The sequence below is a fragment of the Stegodyphus dumicola genome, chromosome 1, assembly GCF_044657685.1.
Source record: "Stegodyphus dumicola isolate Sdum_Otavi_A_Nest chromosome 1, ASM4465768v1".
In the NCBI taxonomy this organism is placed as follows: domain Eukaryota; kingdom Metazoa; phylum Arthropoda; class Arachnida; order Araneae; family Eresidae; genus Stegodyphus; species Stegodyphus dumicola.
Window position 1 is genome coordinate 275535971 of NC_140768.1, and position 19492 is coordinate 275555462.

Below are 19492 nucleotides of genomic sequence, written 5' to 3' on the forward strand. Positions count from 1 at the left end.
TTTTAACCTTAGAAAATTTAATAGAATATATAACTTTTGTGTAGCTTGTTAGATAACTAGCATAGTGTGTTACTATTCATTGTGGTGTAAGATATTTTTCAACCTGTGGTTGCTTAATAATTTAAAATTAGTAAATATATTTCTCTATAATTTATAGCTTTTTTATAATATACTTTAAATAGTATAATTTGTAATTCATTCACTGTATATAATTTATAGTATATCCAACTGATAACCTTTATGCTTCTTTGCGCTGTTATCATAATCAGTAAATTCTAATTTAACAAATGGTAATTCTAATGCCATATATTAAGAGAGGTAATCAAAACATTAATAAAATATGCAATAAGAAATAGTACTAGGTGAACAAATATATTTTTAAACTAATCCCTTTCTGTGTCAAAGTAGTTCTTCTGCATTTGTGTGGTGCATCTAATATCTGGAGAGGAATTCTTTATCATGCTTTAAAAACTGTTTAGCAACTAATTCATTTCATCATTATCACTTGCAAAATGCATCCTGCAAAGGCCTTTCTTCAGATTTTTAAACAGAAAGAAAATCACTTGAAGTAAGATCTGACTAACATAACAGGTCAGGTATGAAGTGGGATCTTGTCGCAGAAATTATCTTTGCAAAGGAAGAGCTCTGTTAATAGCTTTTCCTTTCATCATCTGTTAGATTTTTCATATAGTTTTTGCTGTTATTATGCATAATACTTGCTTGTATTTATTTTTTATGCTCAAAGTAATCAGTTATCAACAACCCTTTAACATCCCAGAATACAATCTTCATAACTTTGGGTAATGATGCTAACTCATGACATTTGTTGCTGACTGGAGAAAAGGCATATCTCCAAGTTTCCAAGCCATATGTCATCTTGTTTTCTTTAAGGACCAAACTGGTGTATCAGAATTTTATTGATGGTCATATAGCTGTATAAAACCTCTTTTCTATTTAGTTGAAATTTTGTTAAAATAATCCCCAAAATTCTCATCAGGTTTCTTTTGTTCACTTCCCCAACCAATAGACTAAGACTTTTCTCATCTTGAAGTGCTTTTGGCATAAAACTATTTCTAAGCTGTGAAAGAAATCTCTACCTTGAGTCTGTACTACACTGTCTGACCAAAAGTATCTGAACACCCAGAGGTACGGATTCGGAGAGTCCTATGGCATGTACAATTATTATATTAATATGATGTTGTTCCCTCTTTTGTATAGATGACAGCCTGCCTATGTCTGGGGAGACTTTCCACCAGTTTTTGATAGGTGGTCATAGGAATTGACTTCCAGGTATCCATCATAGCTAAAGTGAATGCTTGCAATAGGTGATAAGTTTCGTTGGCTATGTAATCTGCATTCTGATTTATTCCAGAGGTGTTTTGTGGGATTTAGATCAGGGTTCTTTTAAGGCAAATCCAGTTTTGAGTCCCCGTTTCGTCAAACCATGGCTGTGCAAGTCTCGATGTGTGAATGGAGCAGTTATCCTGCTGGAAGGGAAATGGGAGTTTCTTGAAATATTGCCATAGAGTTAAGAGAGCAGTATTGTCCAGAATGTCCACATACATCTCAGAGTTCATGTTTCCAGTCACTGGAACTAAGGTACCTAGACCAAACTATGAAAAACACACCCACACCATGATGCTGCCCCCAACCAAACTTTACATTGGCACAATGCAGTCATTTAACAAGTGCTCGCTGGGCATCCGCCAAACCCAGGTGCATCCATTTTACTGCCAGATTGTAAAGCGAGATTCATCACTCCAAAAAAAAAATTTTTTCACATGTCTGCAGTCCAATTACAGTGAGCTTTGCACCACTGTAATCGACACTTCACATTCTGGGTAGTGAGGTTTGGCTTGGTGAGTGGCTGTATGACCATGAAATCCCAGTTTTTTAACTCTTGATGAACAGTCCAGCTGCTACCATTGACGCCTGATGACCTTAGGAACTCTTGAGTGATTTCAACCAACAAAGACTTGGGATTTTGTTTCACTACCTTTTCCAGAGTTCTACAGCTGTGTTTACTGATTTTTTCCAGCCTACCACTTCGTTTTTCTGCAGTTTCACTGCTTCAGCATTTCCTCTTCACAGTTACATCACTCACAGTGGATTTTGGCTTCTCTAGAATGTCAAAAATTTCACAAACTGTTTTCCTACTGTATTAAGTTTTCCTACTTTGTTGTATACTGCCGCAAGTCACTAAGCTCCTTTGACTTACTCGTTGTCTCACAAGCACATCATAACTATGACCTGACAAACCTCTACCAGCACTCTTCTAGCTTTTGGTTATGCATCAGATTATGTCACCTGCCAGATCCACTTCTTTATTAGAGTGTCAGAATACTTTTCACCAGATGGTGTTATATGTTCAGTTTTTGTCATCTCCTTGACATAATGATTTTCTTCTTTTTGTTAATCATTTCCTCTGTTATTGATGTGGATGGATGACTGAAGCAGGGGAGGTCTTTATAGGAAATTCCTTCAGCACAATTTGCTGCGTATTTGGCAACTGTGGTACAATCCTATCTCTTTTTGTCTCAAACAAATTTTTATGAATGTATCAACATGTCCATCAAACAGAAATATATCATCATAGTTTGAATTTCAGTTTCACTCATCTTTGGAATTTCGGCTGACTTCAGTAAGATGTTGACTTTTTTTATTTTTATATCCTCTATTTTTCTTCTTCTTTACTTTTTTTAATAATTAAGTATAGATATTATATTTGCCAAAATAAAGTCTTGTAAAGAACTGCATAACAGTGAGTGAAAATTCCATCTATATTAACCTAATTTTTAGTCCTCCTAACTTTTTAATTTCCCTTTGCCTGCACCTCAGTGCAGAATTATTGTTTGATTTAATTTTTTTCCTTATACTGATTTACATCTGTTCTCTCTTGATTTACTATCCTTTTTAAGTGGATCTATATTTTTCCGTAGATCGTTGTTGGGTATGGACAGACAGAGTGTGTTGCTCCATGCACATTGACTACACCAGGTGATGCAAGTGTTGGTATGTATAATTATATGAATTTAAATGTTATTGCTGATTTCCTTCTTAATTGGTAACTTAATAATAATGCCATATTTGTTACTATTTGAAAAATAATACATTACTCTTTGCTTATATTTTTAAAATTTGAATAGCTATAATCTCTAAATTCTCTCTGTTTTATATCATTTCTTTTATTTCTTATATTTACTTCCATTCATAAGTTGTTTGTAGCTCTGTTATTTTAAGAGGATAGTTAGTGAAATTTGAAATCTCAGTTTGTATATTGATGTATTTTAATATGTGTTCATAGTCCAATGTTATATTAATCTGCAACTGCTTTCCTGCTTTAAAAATCACATAATAAATACAAATAATAAAAACCTTCTTTTTTAAATTTATAAATCATTTTTCATATTTATTTTATAAATAGTAAATTTTGAATAAACTCCCTTAACTACTGAATTGACTTATCCCGCCTTCACAAGTATGAAATTCTAAAACATTGAAAGGATTTCTTTATTTTTTAATCTTTATTATGTTTAAAATCTGAATTTGAGGAAATAAAATCAGTTCTTTAATTAGAAAATATATAGCATCATTGAATATTGATACACTTTTTGTTAACCATAGATATGTGACAGATCTTTTGCTGAATTCATTTATGCATTGTTTATTGCCTTGTTGTCATCATAATGAAGTTTGATTACACGTCTTTAAGACAAATCTAATAATATTGATTGTTAGGTTTATCTTCAGTATTTTATTACAGTAGAAGTCCATTAGTCCGGCATCCAACAGTCCGGAATGCCTGATAGTACAGCATCGCTCCGGAAAATTGTAAAAATTTTTTTTTCTCCAAAAGTGTGTCTTTAAAGCAAATAAAACCGCTCGAGAGCTATTCGGAAGTTTTCAGGGTAGTTCGAAATCATCCGGAAGCGCTCGGTATTGTTCGGAAACAATTAGCGGCTGGCTAGTCTCAGCTGTCACAACAAATTCAGGTGCAGTGCAGCTCCGTTAATCAATCACGAAGCGTCTTCGCCATTTTTTGTGCGTTGTTGTTTTGTGTCCTTTCACATCGCAGTAAACGTAACTTTTGAAACTGTTTACAAAAAAAAGTGATTTTTGTTCTAACTGTACAGTGACCATGTTTCAAAACCTAAGCCTTCGAGTTCAAAAGGAGAGAAACGAAAACACGTAACACTGACTCTTAATCAGAAACTAGAAATCATCAAACGGCTAGGTCTTGGAACCAGTTAAAAAATACAACACTCCAAAAATGCTGGAGAAGACTTTGGCCAGCTGCAAACCCTGCATCTGACCTAACTCTACAGACTGATGAGGAAGAAAATCATCAAGATGCTCTGACCAAAGTTTTGGATGTCGTTAGAAGTACTGACAATCCCTTGAAAAACCTGCCTGAAGATGAGGTAGAGGAGTGGCTTTTAATCGACGAGAATGAGCCTGTTGAACAAGAACTAACCGATGAGGACATTATCAACATTGTAGTAAACCCTCAGCCTACTCAAAATCTTGAAGAAAATGACTCAGATGCCGAAACGGAAGAAAAGGAAAAAATCAGCTGGGCAGAAGCTGCAGAATCACTAAATAAGTTTATCTCTTTTGCCGAGGCTAGTACTAGCTACAGTGCTTCAGAAATTATTCATTTCCATATCATTAGAAATAAGTTTTATACTAAACGCCAAAAGTCAAGAAAACAAAAAGACATTCGTGACTTTTTTAAATCAAAATGAAATATGTTTTACAGTACGTGTACATACATTATATGAAATGTAAAATAAACTTTGTTGTATGTATTTGCATACTGTATTTTTAGTTTAATTATTAACCTAATTGTTCTTATAATTACCGCCCAATAGACCGGAATTTTCGGTAGTCCGGCATCGAGCCGGTCCCGAACGTGCCGGATTATCTTCTACTGTAATAGTATTTATATTTAAAATGTTTTTAGCCTTATTCTAGTACTAGTTTCGTAAGCGACTTATCTCCTTAGTAGTATTGGGAAAGTCAAAGGGAAAAAAAATACAGTACAAATCCGTAATCTGGAATGATCTATAATCAGGACCTCAAAGCCACAAACTTTTTTTTTTGTATGCTTTAAGCATGCGCGTAATGCATTTACGCATGCACGTTGGGAGGATGTCTCCAGATACGTTAAAAAATGCTTGGCATAATTTATGGCCAGCTATCATATTTCATGGTGAGGACGATGAAGATGATAGCCGTGAATTTGAAGGTTTTTGGACATTGCAAACTAAATGTAAAATTTTCCAGTTATTGGATTTTGTAAAGAAATGTGGAGAAGCGGTAATAAATGAAGATGATATAACAGGAGTTTTTTATTGCGGCGACAATGCCCCAATCATCAATCAATTAACAGACGGCGAAATCTCTAGTATGGTTCTAGATCCAGAAAATATCGCTTGCGATAGGTGCAACTTTGTAACTGAACAAGAAGTTATATCTACTTATAGAATTAAAGAGAAAGTATTAGCACAAAAAATGAAGCAACTTAAACAACTTACATTGAAAGAAATATTTAATAAAGTAAACAAATAAATATTAAGCTTTTTTTTGTAAATTTTGATACCCGTTTAGATTATAATTGCTCTTTATTTCATAAATTATGGTTTCATATTCTTAATTGTATAATTTCTGCATGCCATCTTACCAGATTTAAATTGATGATCTATAATCCGGAATTGACGAAGTCCCGACGAGTCCGTATTATGGACTTTGTACTGTATATATTTTTCAATTAAAGTTAATGAATACAAGAGCTTTTATGCTGTATATTCCTATAATCTCGGTTGCATTGCCGGTTACTGTCATTTTGCTACATCTTTCCTGTGTAAAATATATATCCTATTTCCTCTTGAATATTACAGTCAAAAGTCTTTAATCCGGACTCGTCGGGACTTCTACAATTCCGGATTATCGACTTTTCCGGATTATAGATCATCAGTTTAAATCTTTTAAGATGGCATGCAGAAATTATAAAATTAAAAATATGAAACCGTAATTTATGAAACAAAGAGCAATTATGATCTAAAGGGTATCAAAATTTACAAAAAAAAACTTAATATTTATTTGTTTACTTTATTAAACATTTCTTTCAACACGCGCATGTGTAAAGCATACATTATGCATAGTCGAAATTAGAAAATTGTAACCAGAAAACTATTTGATTTGTATTCGTGATATTTATACCGTCGAGGAATTTGATTTAAATCATGTCAAAGACGGAGTACATCGAGATGAAATACTACATTATAAGCTATCATTTTTGTTTGATGAACATCGAAACATGCTTTCCCTTTGTAGATCCAGCATCAGAAATTCTATTTGACATAATCGAAAGTTCCAACTTACTTTTATAAAATTGCTCTAACAGTCTGCAAAAAATAATAAGCTGGATCCAATTTGATGATTAAGGAACAACTCAATCTGCAACATTAACTGAAATAGATAATCAGATAATTTTAGTATAGCTCATGCCGTCCGTTATACATTAAACACACATGCATAAACATATTACGCGCATGCGTAAAGGTATTACACGCTTGCGTCAATGTATTATGTGTTGACGCATGTGCAGAAAGTTTGTAGCTTTGAGGTCCGGATTATAGATCATTCTGGATTATGGGTGTCCGGATTAACGACTTTTGACTGTATATGTATGTCTGCCAAAAATTAAAGATATTATTATACAATAAGTTCTGTCAATTAGTAAAGATCAGTAAATGAGTTAAACAGTATTTTTTTTTAGGATTAGATATTGTTATGTTTTATCTCGCATATAGCATTAGAATGTTTCCATTAATATATGCTATTAGCTTTTTCCTGTGTAATTTTTTGCCTTTAAAGCCTTTTAACTTGTTTTCCAGTTTAAAGTAATTCAGCTCTTATTTTGAAATATACTATAAGATTGAGAGTTGATTTTTTTTATAAAGAACATGCTTAGTGTTGAAATTAAATAGAAATATGTCATTTTTGTTTTTTTAGACTTCGAATTTCGATCAAATAAAAATAAGGGTGAATAAGATATTTTTATCGGTATTCTTTCTATATTTAATCCTGGAATTTAAATTATGTAGGATTGAGAGAATTATAAGATCTTATATCAAAATATTTAATATTTTTATTGTGCTTTATATTTTTTCTTAAGTAACAAAGCATTTTTATTTTTCAGATAATGTTGGGCCTCCAATTCCATGCTGTAGAATAAAATTAGTGGATGTTCCTGATATGAATTATTTTGCATCTGAGGGTAAAGGAGAGGTACGAATATACTTATAATGAAGAAATTTTATGCTTGATAATATCATGAACAAGAATGGAAAGTAATAACCATAAGCAGATATAATATTATCCGTATATAGAAAATAAGAAGTAGAGAAACCAAAATGAATTTATAGTAGTAGCCAAATGCCCAGCCTCGCTTGGAAAAGACTTGCAGATTTGGAAGTGTTTTTGGAAGTCTGACTCTAATCCTGTCTGCTGTCATGAGAAAAGAAGGGAAATGTTATAGACCGAGATATAGCTATTATATTCAGTTTTCACCTTATGGGAAATTATTTGCCAATTGTTGGTAAATTATGAGTAATTCAAAAGTAACCCCCTGATCAAAGTGTCATCAAATTTTAGAGTTTTCTGAAATAGAATGAGATTAAAAGTGAAAATTTTGAAACCATTCCAGTATAAAATATGAATTTATAATTACAATTTAAAATAATTTTAAGAATTTTCAAAATTGTTAATTTAACACCACATTCAGTATTGTCATCAAAAAGATAATGCATATTATAATTTGAATATTGAAATAATTTCATCTAAGAAATTTGTTTTTGTGTTCAAGGAATGCATTTGCAAATACAGTCGCTATTACATTTAAATGCAATGCAATGATGCAAAATAAAATGTTACTTGAAAACAAAATGTTGTGTGATATATAAAATATTGTTTTAGAAACTTAAATGGTGAAACTTTGGCATGTGTGCTTAGGATGACTCACAAAACGCTTGCTGTTACGTTGATGATTTACAGTCATATACGAGTACTTTATTTTATGTGGTTATAAATATAGTCAAGTTATATTGTAAAATTATTGTTTGCAATGTGTATAATTTTGATTTGCATGGAAGAAAAGTGAGTAAATAAAATTTCTCTGTGATTCTGTCAGCATTTTGTAGATGATTCCTGTTTAGAGACCTCTTTGCATCTTATACAAGTAGGAAGTTTCACTGTCCCTATAAGCAAACACAGACAGTGATAAGTGTATTGCTATTTGTATGCATAGTACACTTACCTAAATGCATTTATTTAATGTATTGATTTTTTTTTTAAATGCATTTTGTTTTCAGTAAAAGTTTTGGTGTGCTCTATTATATTAAGATAAAAATTTGTATACCTTAATTTGCAGAATTTGCAAAAGTATATGAGAATAACTTTTCTAATTCAAACAACTTCTGAGTGCCTGTTGCTAAAAGGATTTAAAAAGAAAATTGATTAAGCTTAGAATATAGCATTAATTAGTATCTTTTCAAATTGTACGTATAAATAATTAGGACAGATATCTATCAACTTTTACAATTTTTTTAAGTTATATGAAACTAGCTCTAGTTTCATGTGAAATCTCAAGTGTCTCATGCAAAAATTAATATTTTACAAATTTTCTTTTTACTTTCTTTCATTCTTACAATAATATATTAATTTAAAAAAAAAAAATTAACACTAAAATAAATTTTTACTTTCCACTAATTATCTTTTAAAATGGCTTTATCTATTATTCTGGTGACTTTTAAATAGCTTGATTTTAAAATTTTAACAAAGTCATAAATATTGTAAAACACATAATATATTAATATTTTTTCTGAAGTATTTTTCAACAAAGGGAAAAACAATTTTAATTAATAAAAAATTAATTTTATTTGTCTAATCCTCCACTTTTATAAGTGTTTCTTGTATTGTAATTATTTCAAAGTATTCAAGTATATGCATTTTCTGATTCCCCCCCCCCAAAAAAAAAGAAAAGTACCTGATTTTCTCTCCTATTGAAGTTTGGAAAAGGTGGAAACAGTTTGTATTTAATGTTTGAAATCACAATTATTGTTTTACTAATGGAGTGTTTTGCTTTATGGAGACTATACAAAAGTTAAATTTTGCATTCACAAAACCTTTCCAGGTCCATTAGTGGCCTACTGATTAAGACTGCTGAAAACACTGTGTTAGTTTGACCTGTGTTTGAATCCTAGTAAACAATCTAACAGCATGGATATTTTTTTGGTTTTTCAGTGGTGTGGCATGAATATGTGCAAGCTTCTGTTAAAAGTCCTTCATTAAGGTATCCCTTCTCTTAGGCAGATAGCTATCATGTGCTTTGCCTTGATTAAAATAATGTACCTCAATCCTTCGACACTAGTGTTGTACTGTTTTCACAAAATTCTGTATTTTATTTTGCCAAACCTCATAATGGAAATAATCTAAGATCAGTACTTAGGCTGCTTTAAGCCACTTTTTTCAGACACCTAATGCATATTATTCTAATAACATTGTATTATGAATGCTTTATGTATAAATTAAAATGATAAATATCAGAAACATTATTTTATATTTTATCATTTCACTTAAAAGTAATTTCTTTTGTCTTTACTTTAACATTCCTCTGGTACCTTTGCAAAAAAAAGTATCAGCTAGTATTTAGGTTTTTTATATGTTTAACCACAAAGATTTTATGAATTATAAGCAGTATTCGTATAATTAAAAATTATCATTGGATACTATAGAATTTCAGCTAATGTAGGTTCTATTTGTTTTAACATTTTGATATACACGTTAATATTTCCTAGTTCAAAAATTCTGTATGATAATTCAGTTAGCTAGTTATGCATTAAAAGCTAAAGCTGTAAGTTTAAATATTAATGTTTTATAGGTTTGTGTCCAGGGGCTTACAGTATTCCAGGGCTATCTGAAAGATACTGAGAAAACTGAAAGCACTGTGGACAAAGATGGATGGCTTCATACAGGAGATATAGGAATGTGGCTTGCAGTATGTATTTCTTTTTTTTCATCTCTTCATTTCTTGCTTCTGAAAAGTGTGTTTATTTTCATATTATGTAAAATTTGTGTAATGTTTTAAATTTCTCTTTTTAACCAGCTAATATGTTTATAATATAAAATGCTTTGGTACATTAAGAATGAAAATAGGCTGATGTTTCCAAACAATTTGTTTTTCTCCTCTTCCATTAAATCCTTTTCAGAAAAGAATTCAAAATGCGTAAACATGAAAATTGAAATGGAAAAACTGATATCACAACCACTGAGGATATTTTTCTATAAATACCACTACCTATTTTTTTCAAGTGCCAAGTAGAGCAAATGTTGCCAAATAATTTTTTCCTCTTCTCTTGTGTTAAATCTTATCATCTGTTTCTGAATAGGCTTGAAAGAACATTTAATTTTTTTAGTATGACTGAGGTTTAAGTGCCATCAAACAGACTGGCAGTAGGAGTGTCTTTATGATTTTCCATATGTATAATGTGATAATGAACTAGTTTCCCTTAAAAAATTCTCCATCAAAACATCTTTCTCTTGGAAAAATAGCCTTCACATTTATTGCTGTAAATGATTAAATAAATGACTGAGATTTAAGGAACTGTTCTTGTGTTCTGTATTTACCACTAAAGCATTTTGTGATTTTGATTTGGCAGATAATCCTTATATGCCTTTCCATAATTTATTAAACAACTGATTGCATATTTAAAGAACTGTTTTGTTTGTTGTGTCAATATTTTGTGCATTTAGGTTTTAATTGTATTTTACTAAATTGTAGAAATATAATTATAAATATTTGAAGTTTTTTGAGGCCAGAAAGGAAAGCTGTAAATTTTCATATAAATAAATAAATTAAGTAATAAATCCCCAACTCAAAAGAATTAGTACCCCCCAAAAAAGTCTGAAATGGCTCAGATTTTAAAGGATGCCCAAAATAGTTTGGTAAGATTTCTTTACACTCTCGCTGAGCTCACAGTCTACCAGTCTGCTGTTAAACTCACTCCTGTTAGCCCATTTCTTTTTGTCTTTCTTGTTTTATTATTAAGCATTATTTTCTTAGCACGTATGCCATATACATTTCAACAGCAAAATTATGCAAATTTTAAAAGCAGCATATGTTTAGAATTACCAATGCAGTGTTTTTTTCATGCAAGTAATTTTTTTCTAATCTTTTCTCTCCATCATATCAGTGTTTTGTTTTCATAGTAAGATGGCTTGCATAACCATCTTTTTATTATTAATAATGTTTTGTGTGGTAACTTTATTTATTAAATAATACATATGTTCTTTGCACTTACACCAAATAAAATTCAGTTTAGTAGCAAAATCCCAAAATATTTAAAAACAGTATATGTTTAGAATTTTTGGTATACAGTCTCACTTGCTGGAGATAAAAATGTTTTATTCCTTACACTGATGCCACTGCTTGCTTTCAAATCATTGAAGTTGTTAATAAAAAATTCATTAACAAAATAGGAAATATAAAATTTGGTCTTCTAAGGCACATTTTGGTTGAAGGACTACGCTATTCAAAATTTGATGACCCTGGGTACTGCCATTTTTTTACAGTATGAGGAACATACATACCTCCATGCAGATTCTTCATTATTTGGTTTCTTTAAATGGTTACGTGGTGAGAGCAGGCAGTGGCTACAGCGGACACGTGAGGGTAGCTGTGTGGACAGAGCGGACATTTGTTGCATGTATTGTGTTGTTTCCCCAATCAGTCTCATGTCATCTATTGTGTAGTTTTGAGCTTTGCTCCTGATGTAGAGATAAGCTGATACTTTTAAGAGAGAAGGCCTTTCTCATCTTCTCAGTAGATGTTTGATCCTTATTCTTTGTCTATGTAGAACAGTGTTTGAGACACCAGGATGCCTGAGCCAAGGCTTTACCCCTTGTAGAACAGGTTTATCATTTCGAAAGGTGGTATACAGTAACCAAACGATAAATCAAGTAGTTTTTTTTTAAAATAATTTTGTTAAGGTCAGATAGAAATACTCGTTAATGTATTAATAACACTGGAGTTTCTGTCTAAACTAGTGAGAGCAGAAAAATCAAAGAACTGGTGACTGTGACAAGAATGAGGTAGTACAAACATAGGCAAATTGAATTCATTGTAGAACAGTATTTTGGCAGACTTGCAATCTTTTCCTATTAGTTTTCTTGGTATATGCCCGAACTGGACTTGAATAACACAAAAGTGGGCATAGAATGGACTTGTAAATGAGTAACTTGTTGTCAATTGATAATACGCTGTTTCGAGCAATTAAGGGGTATAGTTTGGATTTAAGAACTCAAAACTTCTGAGTAATAGATGTAATGTGTGGGGACCATGTAAGTGACTTATTGAAGACCATCCCAAAATAAGGGACTTTCTTGGCCCAGGGAATATCAGTGCCATAAAACTTCAGGTTTTTCTTGAAGTTGGTCTTTTTCGTAAACATAATAGCTGCTGTTTTTTTTTTTTTTTTTTTTTTTTCACGTTGACGAGGATCCTCCACTTGGAGAGTTGATTCTTATGAAGTGTGTATGTCGTTTTATATCGTCAAAAAAATCTGTGATTTAACCTATAGCCATTTTAACAAAATTACTCTCTAAAAAAAGGGAAAAGAATGTTTAGTTGTAGATGATTATCCACACACCCAAAAAATAAATTAGGATTAAATTGGATATGTGTAAAAGAAAAGACACCATTGTAAAGGAAATGTAAAGACAAATTTTCAGTATGAAGTACTGAAGAAAACTGAACATTCTTGTGTGCGTTGCTGAGATCGAAGTTAAAAAAAAAAAGTTAGAGACTTGCAGAAAAAAAGGAAAAAAAAAAAAAAAAAAAAAAGAGTCCAAGAAGAAACATCAGTTCTCATTTCGCTGATATTTCAAGAACTATTAGAATTATATCAGAAAGATTATGATTTCGTTACTAAAATACAGACATACTCCAGTGCCAAGACTGTTTTATGTAAGGAGAGGAGAAAGGCTTTGGGAGCTACCCAAAAAGCCAACAATATTCAGTTTGCAAACGATACACTTATGCTTTTTAATAGAGAAAACTTTCTTCGCTTAGACTTTCAAAATGACCAAGATAACAGGATTAGTATTTGAAGGAGAAGAATCTCGGTACCTTTCGAAAAATAGAAAAACCTTTTTCTTAGATGGAATATTTAAAAGTTGTCCGAAACAATTTGCTTAAATATATACAATACACGTCGTCTTAAAGAGTACAGCATCTGAGACTAACGTTTATCCAGCGCTTTTTGCATTTCTGCCTGATAAGAGGCAAGCCGCTTATGGGGAAACGTTGGTGCCCTAAGTGAAAGCTGGACATTATAAAATTGTATTTTCAAGCTGCAGCCATCAATAGCTGTATGTTAGGATTTCCCAATTCGACTGTTTCCAGTTATAACTTTCATTTTAATCAATGTTTGTGGCATATGATACAAGAAATGGGTCAAATAAAAGACTCTAAAGAGAGCAAAGATATAAGAAATGTCTGTAGAAGGATTTTCTGCATTAGCTTACTTGCCAATGGAACACATAGATGATGCTTGGAGCATTGTATGGGAAGAAGCTTTTGGCATTGACAAACTTACCACATTTATCGATTATTTTGTCAAGCAGTAGATGGGCAATCCAAATATGCCCATTAAAGTATGGAATGTATATGGACAGCGTCATAGGACAAATAATTCTGTTGAAGGTAGGAATTCCAAATTAAATGCAGTCACTGGCAAAACCAGCCTAATATGTACTTCTTAGTTAAAATACTAAAAGAAGAAACACAAAAAGTGTCTTTTAACTTGAAATCCAGAGAATTAGGCGACCCTGGAATACAAAGGAAAAAAGCATATGTAAAATTGGATGAAAGAATTGAAAACATCTTAAAAGAATTCTAAAATCAAACAATTTAGAAAAATGTCTAAAATCTTTAAGTTTTTTAACTCGGTTGGACTAAATCGAATGGTAAATGATATTTATGCCTTTATAATAAAGGTTAGTTATTTATTTTTCTTTTATTTACTTTGTAAGATTCTGCACTGTGTACTTCTAAGTTACATTTGAATGTTAAGAATCTTAAGAACTAGTAAGCGAATAATTGCTTGAGTTCGTGGGATAGAAAACAACAAGTAAAAAGGGTGAAATTAACTCTTTATTATTCCAATAAGGTGTAACAGAATTCCATCTTGGAGTTGTACAATAAGCCGACACTCTTGCTTGAACTTAAGAGACTAAGGACTAAACAAATCTTAACTAAAAAGATATAGCCGAAGCTATCAAACTTCTAACAGAGTTGGTGCCTTAATGCTAATTACTGCGAAGCTATCGCGTCCCTAAAGTACAGCCGAGCGTAATAACAGCCTAAGAGAGAGTAGCCTAAAAAGGCAGACGCATGCTAGCCAGAATCTCTAGTTCTCTCTAAGACACTAGAATTTTGCTAGGTTAAATATGCTCTTCCTCAATTTGCATTCAAATGTGATTCTAAAAAAAATACATTCTGACCAGAAGTTATAAGTTGAAATTCAGAAAGAATAGGAAAGTTAGTTTAACTGAAAATTTAACTATTAGATAAATGAATATGATCATTACAACTTGTATCTATTTTGTATATTTAACTTCTAACATTTATTTTTACTTACATTAATGAAACTAATTAATTATATGGCAATTGCACCTTTTCTAATATTTATTTGACTCTAAAATACACTTTTCCACGAAATTCCTGAAATTCGTTCATACCTTTCATTATACTGTTACGAATTTGGTATTTAAAAAGTTAATGTTAGTTCAATTATAAATTAAATGGTTTTACTTCTCGCGCAGTGCAGCGCGTGACTAATATTAAAAGAAAGCTAAGCCGGAAAATTGAAAATACAAGAGCGCGGGCATTAAATAAATAAATATCTCTTTTTGATTTCGAGAAAGTACTGGAAAATTCTAGCGCGTGATTTTAAAATCTTATAAAAGGAGGAAAACATCTCAGTTTGTAGTAGTTGCTTAGTTTGTTGTTGTTTAGAAAACTACTGTTGTTGATTGTAGCGAATTCGCGGATTAGCGTTCTTTAGCTGTTTTGAATTACGTTCTATTGGACATTTGAGTAGTTAAAAGAAAACTACTGTGAGATATTGTAATACTGCGTGATAATTTGAGAAAATTTAAGCATTTTTGTTGTGATAATAATAAATTTTTGTTCATTTTTTTCATCGGACTTGTGCATTCATTTCATAACAAACCCGTACGCACGCAACAATTTTTGGTGTCAGAAGTGGGATTTGAATGCCAATAACAAGAGCGATGGAAGAGCAATTAAGGCAGTTGATATCAGCCTTTGCCTCGTTTAAAGAAGAAATGAAAGAAGAGATGAAATTTAGCCAAGGAAAGATGGAAGGGGCCGTCAACTCCGTTAAGGACGAAATGAAAGCCATTCAAGCTGGTCAAGAAGAAATGAAAAGAGAAATTACTTGCATAATAGAAAATAAATTTGAAGCTATGGAAGGCAGAATTGACGCAGTTGAAAATACAGTTGGACAAATTGAAGAAAAAGTTTCTTCCGTAAAAGATCAAATTGAAGAAAAAGTTTCTTCGGTGAAAGAAGAAATAGAAGAAAGAGTTTCTTCTGTAAAAGAACATATAGAAGGGAGAGTTTCTGCTGTGGAGGAACGAATTGAAGGAAGAGTTTGTGCCATCCAACACCAAATCGAACAACAAATTGATGAGAGAGTTTCTGCATTTGCAAAAGAAATTAATACTTTAAAGAAATTCGTAGCATCGGCAGGGAGCAGGAGTGATGATTTTAAATTCTTACCAATGCCTGCTCGTCCACCTCTGAAGCTATCCACATATGATGGGAAGACCTCCTGGCAAGTGTATAAGACACAATTTTCTATCGTGGCAGATGCGAATGGATGGGATTCCAAAGCTAAGGCCTGTCATCTCGCCGCTTCTTTAAGAGCCGACGCAGCGGATATCCTTCAGACTCTTCCCGAAAACAAAAGGTTAGATTTTGCTCTGTCCGGCGCCTTGGAGTTGCGCTTTGGGGATAAGTGTTTAAAAGACTACAGCAGGCTCCAGTTAAAATCTTGTCAACAGAAGCCTACCGAAACACTTCAGGAGCTCGCCACAGATGTTGAAAGGCTGTCCCATCTCGCCTTTTCGGAATGCCCGACAGAAACAAGGGAAATCCTGTCCTTGCAATACTTTATCGATGGCATCCGAGATACTGAAATACAGAAAGCTCTACGAATGGCGGATGTAAAAGATTTAAAAAGTGCTCTAGTGTACACCATGAAATTTGAGGCAGCCCAGCAAGCCACTCGTCGAGACCGCCACTTAGTCAGAGCTGCTCAAGTCCAGGAACCAGGGGATCAAGTCACCGCTCGTCTAGATGATTTAACTAGACAACTGAACGCCTTGAGACGGAATATTGGTGAGAAGAAACCGACCGTTAAGTGCTGGAACTGCGGAGCTGAAGGACACATACGACGAAACTGCAAAACACCCCAGGGTACAGATGTTAAGACCGCTTCTAACAAGCAGCAGGGAAACTAATTAGTGGCCATCTCGCGGGGCGGAGGTTGCCAGATAATGAAAAGCCCCGTTTAAAGCGCTTCAGATTTCTGCAGTGAGAGGCGGCAGTAATGGACTTTTCATAATAGGACATATTAATGGAGTTCCGTGCAATATGACTATAGATACAGGAGCCAACATCACCATCATCCGAAAAGATTTGGCTCAACAACTAGGAAACAAACTTATCTGGACGCCACCCTGCGTTACCCTCCAGACTGTGTCCGGTGAGAAGATCGACATCGACGGAAAAGTAAATGTTAACATCACGTTTGGAAGTGCCGCTTACCATCACACGGCATATGTAGCAGAGATCACTGATTCTTGCATACTCGGATTGGACTTTCTAAGGAAATACAATTTTTCCTTGGATTTTAAAAATAATGAATTGCATTCTACATCTGAGGACATAGTGTTATTTCTAGTTAATGATGAAGAAGATAAATCTGTCCATAAAATCATAGCACAAGACAATATCACAATACCGGCAAGAACAGAAATTTTACTTCTTGGATCCATAGCCGAAAACAGAAATTTCTGCTACGGCATCATAGAATATCCCAATAACTGTAATAGCCCAAAAGGAGTACTAGTAGCCTCAACACTCGTCGACCTATCCAGAACGGTTATCCCGGTGAGAGTCACCAATGTAACTGAAAAGTCAAGAGTTATTAAGAAAGGTGAAGTGGTTGCAACATGTACTCCAGTAACCAGCGTTGAAAGAAAGAGTAACATCTCAGAATCCGTGTCCTCAGAGAGCATTACATCGGAGTTATTGCAGAATGCACAATTAAACGATAAAGAGGGAAATGCTGCCGATCGCGTCATTAAAGATCTTCAAGTTGTTTTCTCCCGCTCGTCTTCTGACGTGGGTCGAACTAGTTTGGTGCAACATAGAATAGATACCGGCGATCATCCCCCGATCAAGCAACATCCAAGACGTCTACCGTTTGCTAAACAGGAAGAGGTGCGAACACTGTTAAAAGATATGGAAGAAGGCGATGTCATCGAGCCTTCAGCGAGTCCATGGGCATCTCCCATCATTCTCGTCAGAAAGAAAGACGGCTCAACAAGATTTTGTGTTGACTATCGTCGGTTGAATGAGGTTACGAAGAAAGACAGTTACCCTCTTCCTAGAATTGATGATATTCTAGACACTCTTTCTGGAAGCAAGTGGTTCTCAACACTTGATTTAAAGAGTGGGTTTTGGCAGGTAGAAATCCATCCTAATGACCGAGAAAAGACGGCATTTACTACGGGACAAGGACTTTGCAGTTCAAAGTGATGCCGTTTGGACTGTGTAATGCGCCAGCAACATTCAAACGTCTTATGGAGACTGTTTTGAAAGGCCTTTCTTACGAAGTCTGCCTGATATACCTGGACGACATCATCATCGTTGGAAAGAGTTTTGAAGAACATTTAGAAAATCTTAGGAAGGTGCTTCAGAAACTGAAAGAAGCCAATCTGAAGCTGAGTCTCGCTAAATGCAAATTGTTCCGAAAGGAAGTGACTTACCTGGGACATATCATATCTCTGCAGAAGGTGTACACACGGATCCTGAAAAGGTATCAGCGGTTAAATCTTGGAAACGTCCCGAAAATATCCATCAGCTGAGAAGCTTCCTAGGGCTTGGCACCTACTATAGGAGATTCATGAAGGACTTTTCTTCCATCGCAAGACCCCTTCACAAGCTGACAGAGAGCAAGCAAACGTTCTTGTGGACAAAAGAATGCGAAGATGCATTTAACAACTTAAAGGAAGCTTTAACATCTGCTCCAATCCTGACGTATCCTCAGCTCGACAGACCATTTATTCTCGACACGGACGCGAGCAATGAAATGTCGGTGCGGTTTTGTCCCAAGAAATAGACGGCCAAGAACGTGTAGTAGCGTACTGGAGCAAATGCCTGTCTAAACCGGAAAGGAATTACTGTGTCACCAGGAAAGAATTGCTCGCCATAGTCAAAGCTGTAGAACATTTCCATCATTATCTATACGGCAGAAAATTCCTCCTCCGCACGGACCATGCCTCATTGGCCTGGCTTTTAAATTTCAAGAATCCTGAGGGTCAAATAGCCATGTGGATACAGAGACTCCAAGAATATGACATCACTATCCGTCATCATAAGGGATCATCACACGGGAACGCCGAAGCCCTGTCTAGACGACCTCGCCCAGAAAGCTGCCAATATTGTTCTAGGGTAGAAGCGAAATACGAGCTGCGGACTCCGATCGCAAGGCAAATTACAACATCAACATCGGCTGATCGAGACCCGTGGAGTGATGATGAAGTCAGGAAAGACCAGCTGGAAGACCGCGACATTAAACCCATAATTGATTTAATGGAGTCATCAAACAGAAAACCTACTTGGCAGGACATTTCTATCTGTAGTCCTACAACAAAACAATACTGGGCACTCTGGGATTCACTTCACATTCAAAACGGCATCTTATACCGGAAATTCGAATCGGATGATGGGAAGACGTTCCGATGGCAACTGATACTTCCAAGATCCCGGATTCCTGATGTCCTTAAAAAACTACATAACAGCCCTACAGGAGATCACTTTGGAATTATGAAGACCTTACAGAGAGTTCGTGAGCGCTTTTACTGGAATAATGCAAAGGATGACATGCAAAAGTGGTGCCGATCTTGCGATGCCTGTGCAGGTTGGAAAGGACCGAGGAAACGCAGCCGAGGCAAGCTGCAACGTTACAACGTAGGTGCGCCGTTTGAACGTATTGCCTTTGATATCCTGGGACCTCTGCCACGAACTGCTGATGGCAACAAATACATACTCGTTGTCATTGATTACTTCACCAAGTGGCCTGAAGCTTATCCTATTCCTGATCAAGAGGCTGTC

The 19492-nt window shown here is 34.2% G+C and overlaps 1 protein-coding gene across 3 annotated transcripts in view; it reads left to right on the forward strand.

Moving 5' to 3' along the window:
• Window positions 1–19492, forward strand: part of LOC118182384 (long-chain-fatty-acid--CoA ligase 5-like) — a 201355-nt gene that overhangs the window by 158746 nt on the left and 23117 nt on the right. For all 3 annotated transcript variants that reach the window (XM_085807174.1, XM_085807180.1, XM_085807181.1), the window contains exons 14-16: window positions 2940–3012; window positions 7205–7293; window positions 9944–10060. In XM_085807174.1, the coding sequence (XP_085663300.1) occupies window positions 2940–3012; window positions 7205–7293; window positions 9944–10060 (279 nt within the window). The remainder of the gene's footprint in view (window positions 1–2939; window positions 3013–7204; window positions 7294–9943; window positions 10061–19492) is intronic.